The 17507-nt window shown below is 49.9% G+C and overlaps 1 protein-coding gene across 3 annotated transcripts in view; it reads right to left on the bottom strand.

The window, feature by feature from the left end:
- The window catches only part of P2RY6 (pyrimidinergic receptor P2Y6), a 41141-nt gene that overhangs the window by 9434 nt on the left and 14200 nt on the right, over positions 1 to 17507 (bottom strand). For 2 of the 3 annotated variants that reach the window (XM_072725904.1, XM_072725905.1), the window contains exon 2: positions 12976 to 13019. The exons of the other annotated variant lie outside the window; for it this stretch is intronic. In XM_072725904.1, coding sequence (XP_072582005.1) covers positions 12976 to 13012 — 37 coding nt within the window. In that variant the 5' untranslated portion in view covers positions 13013 to 13019. The remainder of the gene's footprint in view (positions 1 to 12975; positions 13020 to 17507) is intronic. 3 annotated transcript variants of the gene reach the window in all.

Below are 17507 nucleotides of genomic sequence, written 5' to 3'. Positions count from 1 at the left end.
CACCATTCACCCCATGTTTTTTTTGTCAAGACACTAAGTGGCCATTCAGCTCCAGATCCAATCTTGCTTCTTCCTTTCTGGTCCTCCAGCTGGGTGGAGTCCCTTCTTCTCCCTCCCTTCCCCCAACCCTGTGGACCTCCTTTAGGTCAGCGCTGGGCCCAGCCTGCCTGCCCAAAGTCACAGTTCCTTGTGTCTAGCCCCTATGCCCACCTTGTGCTGGCCCATGGCGTCAAGATGCACCAACATTCACAAGCAGCCTCCTGTCCCCGAAGAACTTTGGTGGCTTCAAATGCGTTGGCCCAAGAGGAGCCCCGACGTGAGGCTCTCCACTCTCCTGAACTTAGCTCAAGCTGCAACACCTCTTATGGGGCGGGTGGCTTCCTCTGTTTCCTGGCAGAGCTGTCTCTGACTGAAATAGCCCCTGCGGGGGCCACCCCCTCCCTGCCACCCCCAACACCAAGGCCTGGCGGAAACTAGGAGCAAGAAGGCGGAGAAAAGGTCTCCTTCCTGGAACCCTCCCCATCCCAGCAGAGGAAAGAGGGTGGTGAGGGGGTAGAAAGAGAGGTGAGGGAGAACCAGAGGCTGCTGCTCAAAGGCCACCCCCACGGACCCAGCACCTTCCTCGCTCCTCAGCCATCTCAGTCTTCTCATCTGCCAAATGGGCACATTGGTGATTAAAGAGCTTTGAGCTCCGCCTTTAGCTGTAACACCCAGAGCCACCTTCCAGTCACTCACTCCCCCATCCATCCTCCTTTCTCTATTCATTCAATAGTTAATTCACTGACATGTTCATCCCTCCACCTGGCAATGCACTTACACACTCATTTATTTGGTCACCTTCTCTGTCTCCCCTTTCTTCCTTTTCTCCAAAACCATTTATTGAACACCTACTGTATGCCCTCAGATCCTCCCACATACCTTCATTTAGCACTCACTGTCTCCTTCCACCTGGCAGGTCCAGAGCCACTGGGAGTGATTGTGAGGATAGAGGTGATGCCTCTGAAAACTCACCTGGGTGACATTCTCCCTGCTGGTGCCAAATTCTCTTCCAACCCCTCCTCACTCCCAAACCAAGACTCACAGCTGTTAGGATCGCCAGAGAAAGTAAGGTGGCTTCTCCTTGTCCCAGAGACGCCAGCTCTAGTAGAGAGGCAGTAATGGAGGGGAGGGGTGACCCGGAGGAGGTAGGCTTTGATTGGGAGCAGCTAAGGTAACTTAGGGAGGGAGAACTGACTCGAGCTGGGAAAGAACACTGCCCTGGGCATGTGAGATCCAGGTTCTGGTTCTTCCTTGCCCCTGCTCACTGTGTGGCCCCTACTCACAAGCCCCTTTTCCTCTCTGAGCCTGCTCAGTAGAACGTGGTCATACCTGCCACCAGCTTGTGAGGACAAATGGCCAGAGTGAGGAAGGACCCTTTGCACCCTGGAAGGTGTGAGCACTAACCTCCCACCCAAACCCATTTTACAGGTGAGGGGAGTGGCAAACTGAGTTGGGGCCAAAAGTCTGTGTCAGACTGAGAAAATTCAGGTTTGAACCGCTGGTAAACACAGGGTCAGCAGTGCAAGGATTGAGCACCGACTGCTTATTCAGGTCTGTGCTAGGGGGTTGCTCGTGCCAGTTGCAGAGGGGGACCTTCTGATCTGATTTTAGTGGTGCTGGAGCCCAGGAGGGCAAAGAGACCTGGCCTTCAACCCAGCAGCCAGTCTTTTGCTGGGTTCCTAGGACAGCCCCCAATGGTCACCCCTATCCCGGTGTCTGTCCCAAGCATGGGAGCAGCCCTGAGGGCTTCCTGGGGGTGTCAGCCTCAGGGCAGGGCTGAAGTCTGAGTTCCTGCTATCTGGATGGGGCCCAGATGGGACACCTAGGAAGGAGTGACCTGGAGTGGCTCCTGGAGAAGGCACGTCTGTTGCTGGGCCTTAAAGGGCCAGGGGGACTTGGACATATCAAGAGTGAAGGGCGTGTCCGTGTCCTAGGCAAGAAGCACACCGCCCGGGTATGAGCCGACCCCATGTGAGAGAAGAAGAACAGTGCAACATGGGATGCATCTTGTGAAGAGGGGCCCAGGTAGAGGCTCGACGGTGCTGGCTCATTTAAAATTTCCAACATAGGGACACCTGGATGGCTCAGTGGTTGAGCATCTATCTTTGGCTCAGGTCCTGATTCTGGGGTCCTGGGATCAAGTCCCCCACTGGGCTCCCCATGGGGAGCCTGATTCTCCCTCTGCCTATGTCTCAGTCCCTCTTTCTGTGTCTCTCATGAATAAATAATTAAAATCTTAAAAAAAAAAAAAAAAAGGCCTCCAACACAAAGCCCAAATACCCCTGCCCTGCCCCCAAGCCTGTCAGGGCTCCTAAGTCCAGCTTCAGACCTTCCCCACCAGCCTTTCCAGCCCCCAGGCCTACATGTGTGCTGTTCCCTCTGCTTGGGATGCTTTCTTCCCACTTTCTCCCCATAATCCCTACTTATCCTTCCTGTAGTTCTCACATCTTATTCTCAAGTGAGAGTGAGTAGTGGTACCTGCCATCTTGGCTGCTGTAAGATATAAATGAAACTGCAGGTGACGTGTCCTGGCACACAGTACAGACTCAATACACTCTTGTTAATTGAATGAATCCATTCCAGACCCAGACTAAATGCCCCTACTTTGGACTCCCTCAGCCCATAGCAGTCCACACTAATTTCTGGGTCCTCTGCAACCCAGTGTCATTTCTTAACAGCCCAGCCCCTGCCAGATAATATTTCATCTGTAGTTCCGGGCAGGTGGTGAGGGAGAGTGTTTTCTCCATTCTACAGATGAAGGAAGTAAGACTCAGGAAGGGTCAGTGAGTTTCCCAAGGTGTCCCAGCCAGGTGACATTTCACTACTGTCTTTCTGGCTTTACAAGCCCCTTATCCATGGTTCCCCTGAAATCCAGGCTTAGATGTTGGAGCTGGGAAATTCCCAGAGGATTGTCTTCCCTGCACTGAGGGCCTCTGGCCATGAGATGGTGCCAGCAGACTGCCTGGGATGGCCGCCCTGGGGTGGGGGCAGGTCTGCACACAGCCAGGGCCTCCCCTTTGGGGCTGGCACTGAACAACCTCAGGACTGGGCTCCCAGCTTCAGTTCCTCTTAATCCATTCCCCAGCCTTTCTGCTATTTATTATTCCCAAATCAGCTCAAGCCCTGTTCTCAGAGCCTCCCCTGGTCAGTGGGGCTCACAGGAGCCACTGGCAGGGGGACAGGGCCAGTGTTGAGCACCATTCATCTGAGGCAGAGTCCCTGGGAGTGTTGCTCGAACACCAGGCATCCACTACCCATCTCTGTTATACCCTTGGCAGAAACATTGAAGGCCCTCACTCCATAGAAGGGCCAGTTCCCTTTTTTCAATTCAGGCAACACATGGGATTGGTTTGTGCCTGTAGCAGAAGCAATTCAGAATAGATGCAAAGAAGAGCTGGCAAGGGTTGAAGCTCCTTGGGCTGCTTGGATCCCCTTTAGATGACTCTGCAGCTCCCTCCCCATCCCTGCTCCTATCTGGAAGGGATGAGGAGGCCAGAGGCAGGAGCTGGAAGCCTGAGTCACTGTCTGCCAGCCAGCCAGGAACCAGCTCAGACCAAGCTGGATATGGGAAGAGGCCTCCCTAACCTTGGCCTGCCTGCCTGCTGGGAAACAAGGCCTGGAAACCCCCTTGCTTGGCCTCTGGCTTGTGAGCTTAGCAGCAAGGGCACAGGATGACAGGGGTCAAGACCCAGCTTCCTTCCCCTGAGGAGTCAGCCAGGCTGGGATCCATCACCAACCTTCTGAGCGACCCAGGGTGAGCCACCTACTCTCTCTGAGCCTAAGTATCCACATGATAAACAGGGCTAATGTATGCCTTACAGGGTCACTATGCCCTTGGCTCAGTCACCAACCCAACCCTGACCCAGCAGCAGGCAGCCTGGGGCAGGAGTGTCCATGGAGCCTGCCTCAAGCCCCAGGCCAGGTCCCTGATGTCAGTGCCTAGAGGGCAGTGGGCAGGGGGCAGTGCCCACCACTCATGGAGGAGTTCTGATCCCACCCATGGTATGAGGCTGGCGACAAAAGGAGGCAAATCTGGCAGGAGAAGGGCACAGAGAAGACTGAAAACTTTGATTTCTCTTCTCTTTTTCTACTTCCCCTTTTTACCTCCTACTCAACAGGAATTCAAGCTGGAACTGAAACAGCCATTTTGAGTGCAAGGAAGGGGAAGCTGTAGCTCTGGGGAATTTGGGAGTTGAGGCTGCTTCCTTTCTCTCTGGCCCCTACAGCCTGAGCACAGAGGGAACTTGCATCCCCTGTACCACGGCTGTGCGCCAGGCGCATTGGCGAGCTCATGTAAGCCCCACCACAACCTGGACAGATGTTTTTATTGGGCACCGACTCTACATCACCGCTGTGCAAATTGCCGCATCTCATTTACTCTTCACAATTTCCACCTCTGCTTTACAGATGAGGAAGCTGAGGCTTGGCAAAGTTAGAAAGAGGTTCTTTCTTGAATGAAAAAGTCAGTGACCACGGTGGCCCAGGTGGGGCCTCCCTCAAGGCTGACAGGGCCTGGGGCAGCCTCGGGGCTGGGGAACTGTGGGAGAGAGAGAACAGGGGCCCAGAGTGTCCCAGGGAGGGGGCAGCCCCTGACGTAGAAGGAGAGGCCATGGTGCCAGCTCTCCGAGTCTATGACCATGGGCCACAGCACCTGCCACCCAGGGACCTGGAGGATCCAAGCCCCTTCCAATACCCCCTCTTCACTGGAGCTAGTGTGAGAGGGTCTCTGTTCCTTGCCTGGACCCCTCATTTTCGTCTTTTTTGCTTTGTTTTGTTTTGAATCTCTTTTCAATCTCTTTGAAGTTCTCTGTAGAGCTATACCTGTTTGATTCCCCTTCAAGCAAGAACCTGCTGTTTACCTGAAAGGAGTGCAGTTGGCTGACAGCCTCTATTGGTGACCTCAGGACCCACCCATCCTCCCAGAGAACTAGGCTCCAGTCCTCTGGGGGAAGAGGTGGCCCAGGTCCAGCTATCCAGCCTGTCCTGCAAGCAGTCATTGTTCTCCTCCACAATTCCCCCCACCCAATTCCTAGACCCTCTCTCATGATGATGGGCTGCCTCCTGTTCTTCCGTTGGGAGATCCCCTCCTTCCCCTCCTCAAGTCTTGACAATCTGGGAATGATGGACCTGTGACCTAGGCCGGCCAGTGAGAGAAAAGTGGGCTCAGGCCCTGCAACTGGCTCAGGGTTGGATAGGTGACCTTCACCAGGTGCCTCAATTTTGGAGATTTTGCTGGAATACTGGGAAGGAGGCAGGTTTTCCATTGGGTTTGCAAAGCTGGTAGGAAGTGAGCCTGGAGCTTCTAGAGCCAGGTGAACTCTATGCCAGAAACTGTCCTATTCACTGATGATACTATCACCAGGAAGGAAACTGGGCAAAATAAAGCCAAGGGAAGGGACACCTGGGTGGCTCAGCAGTTGAGCATCAGCCTTTGGCTCAGGGCATGATCCCGTTGTCCTAGGATCAAGTCCCATATTGGGCTCTTTGCGTGGAGCCTGCTTCTCCCTCTGCCTTTCTCTCTCTCTGTCAGTCATAAATAAATAAATCAATAAAATATAAAAAAAAATAAAGCCAAGGGATGGCCGAGTTGAGAAATGAGAATATACGGGTCCCCAAGAACGCCACTGAGCACCTGGTTCCACTTACGCTTGAAGCTTTATCTTCCACTGGACGTTTTTTTTTTTTTTTTCCACTGGACATTTTGATGGCATGAGCTGATAAATTCCCTTTTTGCCACAGTCCATTTGACCTAGGATTCTGTCAAAGTCAAGAGTTCTGCCTATAGACCTACATGCACCCCCCCTCCTACATACCATGTGCCTCCTCTCCCCTTTCCATATCACATGTTCACAGGGTCAGTCCTGGAACCCTAACATCTCAGGGGAGGCTGGAACTGTCCACGTACCTGACAGCCACCATCAGAGTGGCAGGTGGGGACCGAGGGATGTTCAGGTCAAGCCTGATCCCCACAGGGGCTGCTAGGAATGCCCCCCAATTCCTTTCCCATAAGGGGAGCCCCTCCTCCAGCAGCTCCCAGAGTAACCACTGTATCATCTCCATAGCTCCTGGGCAGGAGCCTGGAATGCTGGAAATCCAGCTTCCGGTCTTGGATCCATCACCCACCTGCTGTGTGACCCTGAGAAGGTCCCTGCACCTCCCCAAGCCTCACTTTCTGAGCTACTTAACTATAGCCATATAGTTTCTTGGCCACCAAGCTAAGTGTTTTTGCTGCAAGATCTCATTTGCTTTTACAATGGCCTTGCATGGTGGAGTGTGTACCCCCATTTGCAGATGAAGAAATAGGCTTAATGAATGCTGGCGGCCTTCCTGAGGTGACACAGTGAGTCGTGGCAAGCCAGGACTAGGGCATAGATCTGAATGTTGATAAACATCTGTGCTCAGGAAGAGAAGCAATATTCCCCTGTGTGAACCCTGAGACCAGAGAGATTAAGAACTTGCCCAAGGTGCACAGTAAATCTACCGTGTCAGGAACACAGTGGCCTGAGATAGGACACAGAGACAGGGGCCAAGGGTCAGGACAGAAAAGACCAGGCTGAGAGTCAAAGTCAGCCAGACTCCCTTCCTTCTCTAACTTTGTTAGGAATTGGGGAAAACGTCTGCTTTGCCTCTGGGGTCCCAAAGACCAACACAGGCTCCAGCTCCCCAGAGGCACGGGAAATGTTGAATGAGTGAGCCTAGTCTGTGAAGAGGAGCCACAGGGCTCTGTCCTTGGTGCTGCCTGACTCAATTAAAAAAAAAAAATCTTTGTCTTGGTTGATGACAAGGAAGGCTTGTCATAGGGAATGAAGGTAATAGCTGCAGGGGTAGCACCCCTGCACCCACCTGGGTCCCCCAGCCTCCAACTCTCAGGAAGGACAGACCACCACCACTTCCTGAATGTTTATTGTGGGTTATGATCCTGCCCATTTCAGACACAGATACTGAAGTCCCAAAGGCAGGCAGCTTTGTCCACAGCTCTCACAGGTAAGGTCTGGGTGTAGAGGAAGTCTCAGAGAACCTCTCACTTGGCGTGAAAGGCAGCTCCCTTGCCTTGGTCCTGCTCTGACCATCTCCAGCACCTAAGTGCACCTGGCAGAGAGACACAACTGGGTCCCAGAGCCTAGGGGTCAATGACAGGGCTCTGAGTTCTGGACTCTCAGGGCCAGAGGGGCCTTAAAAGAATCTATTCATCACTCTCCCCAGCCCCTCAGATAAGGAGGCTTCCTGAGGCCTCTTTGATGGACTTCTTTGGCCTCTATTTGTATGTTTTCCATGACAGCGAACTCACCACCCCATCTCTATCAGGCTGCTACATTCCACCCTGAGAAAGCTCTCTGGGAGATGTGCTTCATCACACAAAGCCCTGAGGTCTGCCCCTACTCATGGCTTCTCTTCCCCAGTCTGGCCTGCTTCTGGGGTTACAGAGCTCGGCTGCCTCCAAGTCCAAGGATACCCGGCAGAGATTGTCCCATGACTATTCATCAGTTGGTCTTCATTCCAAATTCCAAATTCAGTGCTCTTGTCTAGGCCCAGGAACCTTCATGGTGGAGCTCTTAAGTCAGACAGGAAGCCAGGGAGCCATGACCATTTCCAAATCTGTAGACAAAACCCTTTGCATGGTACTTGTAAGGGGGGCATGGTCTCTTCTTACCATTTTGGGAGAACAAAACTGAACAACCCCCGGCCAGAGCTTAGTATCTTGCCAAGGCCACCGGTCAGTGGTGGTCTTCCAATCAGCTGGAGTGTCTTCCACCAAATCCCAAATCGTCACCCTCAAACGTCAAGCATGTAGGACAGAGGTCCCATTTGTGGCCAACCCAGTGTGGGAGGAGCCATGCTTTGTAGGCATATGAGGAGTGACCTGGGAGGAGGAAAGAAGGGCAACCGTCTGGCTCAGAACGTAATGTGGGAGGTCAGCAATGACACAGGCAGTTCCTGCCACAGAGCGCACTGTTGCACGTGGTGTGTGTGTGAGGAACACTGGACAGACATCACACCCTTCAGGTGGCCACTCAAACAATATGTTCTCCCTGAGTTCTTCCCCTACCACAGTAGCTAAAATTGCAACTTCCCACCTTAAATGTGCACACTTCCTACCCCCTTCTCTACTGTATTTTTTTTCATAGCATTTATAATTTTTTAACATACGATTTTGTTTGTTTGCTTATTGTCTGTCTCCTCCCATCAGAACATAAACTCCACCAGGGTAGGGGGTGTTTATGTTTTGTTTATGTTTTATTCACTACTGCATCTCCAGTGCTTAGGATGGTACCTGACACACAGAAGGTACTCAATAAATACTTTTTGGAAGGATGGATGGATGGGTAGATGGGTGGATGATTTTCTAGGGTTGACTCAAGAATGTCTCCGCAGGGGATCCCTGGGTGGCTTAGTGGTTTAGCGCCTGCCTTTGGTCCAGGGCATGATCCTGGAGTCCCGGGATCGAGTCCCACATCAGCTCCCTGCGTGGAGCCTGCTTCTCCCTATGCCTGTGTCTCTGCCTCTCTCTCTCTCTCTCTCTCTCTCTCTCTCTGTGTGTGTGTGTGTGTGTCTCATGAATAAATAAATAAAATCTTAAAAAAAAAAAAAGTGTCTCCGCAGAGAAGACTTAGGGGCAGAAATCTGACTGGGGCCATAGAGGACTAAGCTTGATGTTATGCTTGTATCACAAACTATAGTTTATACTTACAGTATGTTTAGTGGAGATAAGGGGCTGATAGAGACTTCAAAGCCATCTGTGGGGCCGCCTCTCTTTGGCTGTGTATGTGAGATTCTGGCTGTGAATGGTCCCAGCTGAGGAGGGTAAGCAGGACATGGCCTGGTGGCTCTGAGCTGCCTGCTTCTCCCTCCTGCCCTGCCAGAGGTCTTCCTGGCACTTTCACCCCTCCCCCCCACACTGGCTCTGTTCCATCCTGCTGTCCTCCTAGAGCCTCCCAGCCTCAGCACCAACTCTCCCTCTGCACCAGGGCCTCTGATTTGGAGACCTCCAGCACCCTGGGCCAGCATTTTCCTGGCCCCTCTCCCTTCCCTTGCCAGCCTGGAGCTCTACCTCAGGAACTGGGGTTCCTGAGAACACAGGCAGTCCATTTGCACCCCTTGTTCCCAGCACTGACAGACTGCTTGGCCCTGCACTGTGGAGGTGAGTGTGGCTGGAGGATGCGACTCAGCAGAGAGCCCTGAGTCTCCACTTGGCTGAGTCCCCAAGTTTCTGCCTGTCCTGGAGTGGTCCCTCTCTCATCTCTTCCAAGCCTTTGCCCTATCTTTCTTGTCAGCCCTACCCTCAACCCCAGCAGCCCTCAACTCCTCCTTCAGAGCAAAGAGTGCCCTTTTGGAGGGGCCTCCTTCAATGTCCTGGCCACCTAAATAAACTCGAATCTGTTCGTGGTCTCTCATTCCTCCTGGGCCCCAGGCAGTCTCCTGCAGTGCTGATCCCTCCCTCTGCCCAGTCCTTCTCCTCAGCCCACAACTCCCCATCCTCCAGTGCCTCCAGCTGTGCTTCTTCCCTCACAGTCTGGCTTGTCCAGGAGTCCTCTGCCTCCTATCCTCCCTCTCTGCCCTCATTTCTCACACTCCTACAGTCTTCCCAGGGCCGAGCACATTAGGGAACCTTTGGGCCAGCTCTGGGAAAAGGGATGGGCACCCTATGTTTCTAGGTGAGGCTGGCTTCAGTGACCATCTGAGCTCTATCCCAAGGAAATCTCAGAAGTGATCTTGACATAACAGGGCTTGGGAAAAAACAGGCCACTGTGAGGTCACTTGGGTTTGACATCCCCCACACCCGAGGATAGTGCAGGGCTAGGGGAGGGGAACTGTCTCTGAGGCTTCCAGGAATGGGCCCAGGCTTTTCTGGGAATTTGGAGTGGGGCCCAGGCTGGGCAGTAGCACCTCCAGAACATGTGTTTAGGGGGCAGCTAGGGATTCTAGAGGGGGTAGATGAGGGGACTGACACTCTGACATCCCTCATGACATGTGTTTGAGAAAGCATCACAAAATAGTAAGGGCTGTTGATCACAGAGCAGGTGGGGGGGGGGGCAAAAGCTTCCCCAAGCTACCCCCAGCCTCACCCCAATCATAGGAAATATGAGGATTCATTCTAGAACAGGTCTCTGCTCAGAACTCCCTGGAAAACCCAGAGTTCTTCAAACCCTGTTAATGGGGTTTCTCCCATGTGGTCCCATACACTCCCCCCAACCAATCCCCCACCCAAGGTCTGTTAGATCCAACCACCTGATCCTGGCATCTGTACCCCTCTGCCACACATCGCTATTCCATCTGCAGAACTTGGCACCCTCTCAGGCCTGGTTTCTGTGCTGGCTCCAGAGCTCATAAGCAGTGATTTTATCTCTCTGAGCCTCAGGGTCCTTAATTATGAAATCAAAAGAAGTACTACTCAGAGTACTACTGGGGTTCAAAAGAAGTAATGGATCTGAAACACCTAGCCCAGTATCTAAAGCAAGTAGGTATTCACTCCATGGGGTTTCTATTACCACTCACAATTTTATCATAGTCCAGCTGAGAAACAGCCTCACTTATAGCCTTTGCTTATTTACTCATTCATTCATTCATTCATTCACTCTTGATATTTATTTGCAGGAAGACTTACAAAAGATAGGAACTTCAATGGGCTCTGGTCCCTGTCTTTGAGGAGCTCCAGCTGGTGGAAAAGATGGATGAAGGGGTCTTCATCTGATACAGGAAGACAGGCCCCTATCCCTGCCTGGGGTATCAAGGAAGGATCCCTGGAGGTGATTCTTTGGTGGAATGTGGACAGGAAAGGGGAGAGTGTTCTTAGCAGAGAGGCCTTCTGGAGATATGAGGGCATAGGGTAACTGCAAGTGTTTGAGTTTGCTTGAAGGGAGGCTGAGAGATCACCAGAGCCAGGTCCCAACAGGCCTCAAATGCCAGGCTACAAATTTGGCCTCTGTATTGTGGGTGCCAACCAAGGAGCCCTCGATGGTATGTAACGCAGGGTAGAGGTGTGACCAAATTTGAGATTAGGAGGTCCCTTGTGCTGTTGGATGGAGGATAGGATTGGATATGGTGAGAGTCCAGGTCAGAGACAGTAGGGTCCTGGCTCCGGGGCTGGCATAGTAGGCCAAATCAGAGTCCTTGAATGCCAGGCTCACAGCAGCCTTTCAACTCTCTTTCACACACCTCTTCACAAGCCCTGACAACCAGAGTGCTAAAAAGACAGATTGGGTTGGGGGGAAGGTTCTCAGAGATGCCCTGGTCTGGTCTTATCCTAGGGTCACAGCCAGGAATCTGAGGCCCAGAGCACGCAAGAGGATGGCCTATAGCCCTGAAGTGAGTCCATGCGGAGCCTTCTGCCCCTGTACCCTGTTCCCAAAGCTGATGTTTCAGTCTGACTCTCCTCTCCTGGGTACGTGAAGAGTCCAGAGGATAACTTGCTCCAACTGTCAGGCCCATGTAGACCCTCTTCTTTCCATATGGGGAGAGAAAACTTAGAGCTTCCTGGGTTCTCTCTTCCACTTTACACCCATTTTGCAGCTGATGAAATGGAGGCCCAGAGAAGAGAGGCATTTGGTTCCTGCAATAAACATGGCTCTCTGGGCCTTGAGTGTGTGTCAGGCGTGGGAGATGGAATACCTGGGTCCTAGTCCTGGCCCTGTCAGTGGGCACCTGGATTCATGATTCTTGAGGAGACTCAGCTGGTGAGGGCTGGAGCTCCTACAGCACAAGAGTCTGGCCCTGCCCTGGTCCTTGTGCCCAGCACTGTTCCCTGGGGGCACTCCCCCTTCCATACCAGCCTGTGTTTCTGCAAGCCTGAGGAGGACAAAACAGGAAGAAATCATATGCCATCTGCTCCAGGGAACTGTGGCCTGGGCTGGTCCCATCCTGCCCAAGGGAGTCAGATGATCTCATCAGCACTGCTCAGCCAGGCCCCACTCCTGTCCCCAGCCCCACCAGTTTTCCCAGGGTGGGCTGGGTGAAGAGGCCCAGTTCTGGTCCCTGGAGCTTATAGATATGATGAAGCCTCCTCAGTGTCTGGGCTTGTGCTTGACTTGGACCCCACCCAGGGAAGGTCATGGGCTTGGGGGAGTATATGGGACTACACGGGAGATACGGTTACTATTTAAAGTAGTGAGTGCCAGGTGCCTGCCATCCTTCAGTTTCACCCACAGAGACCAGTGGGGCAGGGCATGCCCATTGCCACTTCCCTAGTGGGAAGTCTGAGGTCTTACTTGAAATCAACCACCAAGCCCTGTTTGTGTTCCATCCTTACATCTGTCAAACTGTCCCTTTGTCTCATCCTGTGGTCCCCACCTCAACCTAGACCACATCTACCCGCTGCTCTGTCTTCCATATCCTCAGCCAGAGGGATCTTGGCTCAGCAAATATCTGACCTCACCACTCCCCTGCCTAAGAATTTTATGGTTCCTCAGGGCCTGATGATTAAGGCAAACCAGGGCCTCGCTGCCATCTCTGTTCTTAGCACTTGCCCTTGGCCCTTACATGCAACCTCCTGGGCCCAGAGCTACTTTCAGTTTGAGACCTTTGTTCCTCACTCAGTACTCTTTCTGCCACCCCTGGATTGCCTTCTCTTCACATCGGCTGCTGGCAGACTTATTCTGTGAGCTCACAGACAGAGAAGATCCAGTTCTTACCCTCAGGAGCTCAGTGGAGATGAGGCACCTGAAGCCCCATAATCTGAGGCAGCCATCGGTGCTCTGGAGTCCTGCAGGAGTCCCGGCAGGGAGGGATGGTTCTGCAGACAAGGAAGGCTCAGTGGAGGAGGCAGCAATGAAATGGCCAAGTGTACATGGAGGCAAAGGCATTTCAGGCAGAAATGGGCTGAGACTAGGTGAGGCATGTTGAGGGATGCTGAACATAGTTGGAGCTGCTGGTGTTATCAGCAAATGCAGTTGGAAAAGAGGCAAACTAATACTACTATTGATACAATTATTGAACACTTACTGTGTGCCAGATGTACCATACTCCATTCAATCCTCATAATGGCCCTGTGAGATAAGATTGGTATTACCTCCATTTAGTACCTCGAGTGGGGAAACCAAGCCACAGAGACATTAGCTGACTTACCCAATGTAGCACAAGTAGAAAGAACAGCTACTGGACTAGGAGCCAGGAAGTCTGGCTCCAGAGGCACATATTCTAAGCTCCTACATTAGGGCTCGATTAGGGAGGTTCTCAGGTACCAGGGAAATCCAGCCCCTCCATTCTCCACCCAACCTGCCTGGGACCCAGCTTGCTGGGGTTCACCCTCCCACCAGTCACAGGGCTTCCTCCAGGGAATGAAGTCTGCAGGGAGCAACTAAAAGGATTTCTTCTACTTCTCTCGGTGCTACCCATGGGAAGCCTGAGGTGAGGGATGTCCTTTCCGAGACCTCTTCTAGGGAAGAATGATTGCCTGTCAAGCATCTCTTGCTATGGGGAGATCCTTCTCCCATTGCATGGAAATTTTGTCCACTCCAAGTGGGCACCTGACCCAGAGCTGATCGTTAAAGCATCCACACAGACCCCTGTTTAGGGGAAACCAATCAAAGTTTGCTCCATGAGGGATCCCTGGGTGGAGCAGTGGTTTAGTGCTTGCCTTTGGCCCAGGGCACGATCCTGGAGACCTGGGATCGGATCCCACGTCGGGCTCCTGGTGCATGGAGCCTGCTTCTCCCTCTGCCTATGTCTCTGCCTCTCTCTCTCTCTCTCTCTCTCTCTCTCTCTCTGTGACTATCATAAATAAATTTTTAAAAAAAGTTTGCTCCATGAATTTTGATGGAACCAGTATGAAAGGTTCTCTCTCCTTTTCTGTAGGAATACTAGTTGTGAGGGCCATGGAAGCCTAGTGCTTCTAGGAAGAACTTGCAGGAGAATGTAGGAAGCAAGTAGAAAGGATACAAAAAGAATGCTGATGGCATCATTGTAACTGCTAGCTTTCACCAGACCAGATCTAGGTCTACCTTCAATTTTTTCTTTACAATAACTAAAATCTTTCTTGCCTACATCAGTTACATTTGTCACTTGCAATCAAAGCAGCCCTGACCAATATGATGTCAAAAGTACAGGCAACAACAACAACAACAAAAAAAAAAACCCCAGATAAATTGGATTTCATCAAAATTTAAAACTTTAGTGCATCAACGGGTACTATCAACAGAGTGAAAAGGCAACCCTGGAGATTGGGAGAGATTTCCAAATTATATATCTGATAAAAGATTAATATCCACATTACACAAAGAACTCCCATAACTCAACAGCATAAAACCAAACAACCTAATTCAAAAAATGTCAAAAGACTTGAATAGAAATTTCTCCTAGGAAGACATACAGATGGCCAATAGGCTCAAGAAAAAATGTTGAACATGACTCATCATTAGGGAGATTCAAGTCAAAACCATAATGAGATACCACCTCACACTCATTATTAGGATGGCTATTTAAAAACAAAACAAAACAGGAAATAGCGAGAACTGGTGAGGACGTGGAGATGCTAGAACCCTCCTGCATTGCTTATGGGAATGTAAAATGGTACAGATGCTTTGAGAAACAGTTTGGCAGTTTCTCAACAACAAACGAACAAACTCATAGAACTCAAACTCCTAGAATGGCCATAAGATCCAGCAATTTCACATCAAGCTAAAAATAATTGAAACTTATTTTTAAATAGACTCAAATAGATAGGTATACACCAATGTTCATAGTAGCATTATTCAAAATAGCCAAAAGGTAGAAACAACCGAAATGTCCATCAACAGAAGAATGAATGAACAGTGGTCTATACATACAATAGAACACTATTCAGCCTTAAAAAAGAAGGAAATTCTGACATGTTATAACATGGGTGAACCTTGAAAACATTATGCTAAGTGAACTGAACCAGATACAAAGGACAAATCCTATATAATTCCATCTATGTGAGGAACCTAAAATGGTCAAATTTATAGAGACAGAAAGAAGAATACTGAGTACTTGGGGCTGGAGAGAGAGAAATACGGAGTTATTATTTAGTGGGTACAGTGTTTCAGATTGGGATGACAAAAAAGTTCTGGAGATGGATGGTAGTTATGGTTACACAACAATGTACTTAATGCCACTAAATTGTGCATTCAAAAAGGTTAAAATGGTAATTTTTATATGTAGTATAAGAAATATATTTTTGAGGGGCACCTGGGTGGCTCAGCCGGTTAAGCAGCTGACTCTTGGTTTTGGCTCAGGTATGATCTCAGGATTGTGGGATCGAGCCTCAGGTCTGGCTCTGCCCTCAGTGGGGAGTTTGCTTAAGATTCTCTCTCTCCCTCTGCACTTCCCCCGACTCATACTCTCTCTAAAATAAATAAATCTTTAAAAATATATGTATATATTGTCTTTGTCCCTGATTCCTGACACAGAGCTCCTAAATTCTGTGGAATTTCCTGCATGATAGGAGCATCTTTTGTTCTAATAAGTTGACTCTTGGCAGGCCCCTGAATGATTTCAGGATGGGGGCTGGTTGCCAGAAAGAACAAATCTTGATTAGAAACTTAGAACTTTCAGCCCTGCTCTCTAATCTCCAGGGAAAGGAAAGGGGCTGGGGATTGGGTCAGTTGCCAATGGCCAGTGATTTAAGCAATCATGCCTATACAATGATGTCTCCATAAAAAACCCAAAATGGCAGGGTTTGGAGAGCTGCCAGGTTGGTGAACACATCAGAGTGCTGGGAATATGGTGCCCCTTCCCTTATACCTTGCCCTATGCATCTCTTCCATTTGGTTGTTCCTGTATCCTTTATAATAATCTATAGGGGGCTCCTGGGTGGCTCAGTGGGTTAAGCATATGCCTTTGGCTCAAGTCATGACCCCAGAGTCCTGAGATTGAGCCTTGTGTTAGGTTTCTTGCTCAGCAGGGAGTCTGCTTCTCCTTCTGTCCCTCCTCTGGTCATGTTTTCTCTCTCTCTCTCTCTCTCTCTCTCTCTCTCTCTCAAATAAATAAATAAAATCATAAAAATTAATAATAATAATAATAATAATAATAATCTGGTAATCTGGTATTAGTTCAATGAAGTGCTTTCTTGAGTTCTGTGAGCCATTCAAGCAAATTATGAAACCTGAGATGGGGGTTGAAGGAAGCCAGTCAGTCAGAAGCAGAAGTCTAGGACTTGTGACTGGCATCTGAATGGGGGTCGGGGCAGTCTTGTCCTGTGGGATGGAGCCCTTGACCTAGGAGGTCTGTGCTACACTTCAGAGTTGGTGTCAGAGCTGGCTGACATCAGGAGGGAAAAACCCTACACATTTGGTGATGCCTTCCTCTGGGCCAAAGGTCAGGCAGGCTGACTGCCCATTATAAAAGATTCTAGTTGCTTCAGGTCCAGGCTCCTCTCTTGGAATGCAACCCACCATGTGTGCAGGTGTTATCTGGCCTCATGTCCTATTGCCTTGTGGGAACTGGGGCTTGATGAGCCAGTCCTAATACTCACATTCTCCCTGCTTCTGTTACTTCATTTCCCACCAGAAGAACCAAAGTTCTTCATTCCCAACAAAGTTCTTCATCCAGGTGTCTTCTACCAGCATCCATGAAAATGCAGTAGGCTAACCTGTCAGCTTGGATGTATGGTAAAATCACAGGCCATTCACAGTTCTGGATACTACTTGCATCAGAACCTCAGGTGGGAGATGTAGGAAATTTGTGTTTTTGATAATTTATTATGATAGTCAGCCAACTCAGGCTTGTAGGAATCTCGCCCAAGAGTGAAGCCCTGGAAGAGTTGGCTTTCCTCAGGAGCTGGCACTTTCTTTCTCTGGGAGGTTGCTTCTGCCTCTTTGTTCCAGCTGCCAGGAAGCTCATGGTCGAATTTCCCTGTGTTTCTACCTTAGCATCCACATTAGTCTCAACCTTCAGTGGATCCTGTATGTTTCTGCTTCTGTTTTCTAAATATTTAATATATAATTCACCTACCATAAAATTCACACTTTCAAAGTGTATAATTCAGGAGCTTTTAGCATATTCACAAGATTGTGCATAAGAAATCTTGTACCCATTAGCACTTCTCATTCCTCTCTCCTTCCATCTTATGGAAATTACTTACTAACTTCCAGTATTTGGGGTTTGCCCATTCTGGATACTTCATGTAAATGGAACCATATAATATGTGCCGTTTTGTTTCTGGTTTATTTCACTTAGCAAAATGTCTAAGATTCATACATGTTGTAGCATGGATCAGAATTTCATTTTTACAGGTGAATAATATTCCATTGGAGGGTACCGTGTTTTGTTTCTCCATCAGTTGACGAACATTTTGGGTTGTTTCCCTTTTTTGGCTATTAGGGATGACACAGCTATGACACAGCTATGAACATTTGTATATAAGTTTTTGTGTGGATATGTTTTCAATTTTCTTGGGTATATACCTAGGAGAGGAATTGTTGGGTCCTATAGTAATGCTACACTGAAATTTTTGAGAAGTCACCGAACTGTTTTCCAAAGTGGCTGTACCATTTCACATTCCCAGCAGCAATGTA

This window comes from Vulpes vulpes, chromosome 11 (genome assembly GCF_048418805.1).
Source record: "Vulpes vulpes isolate BD-2025 chromosome 11, VulVul3, whole genome shotgun sequence".
Taxonomy (NCBI): Eukaryota; Metazoa; Chordata; class Mammalia; order Carnivora; family Canidae; genus Vulpes; species Vulpes vulpes.
Note: the sequence above shows the minus strand (reverse complement) of the source record. Positions and strands in the feature narration are given on the sequence as shown.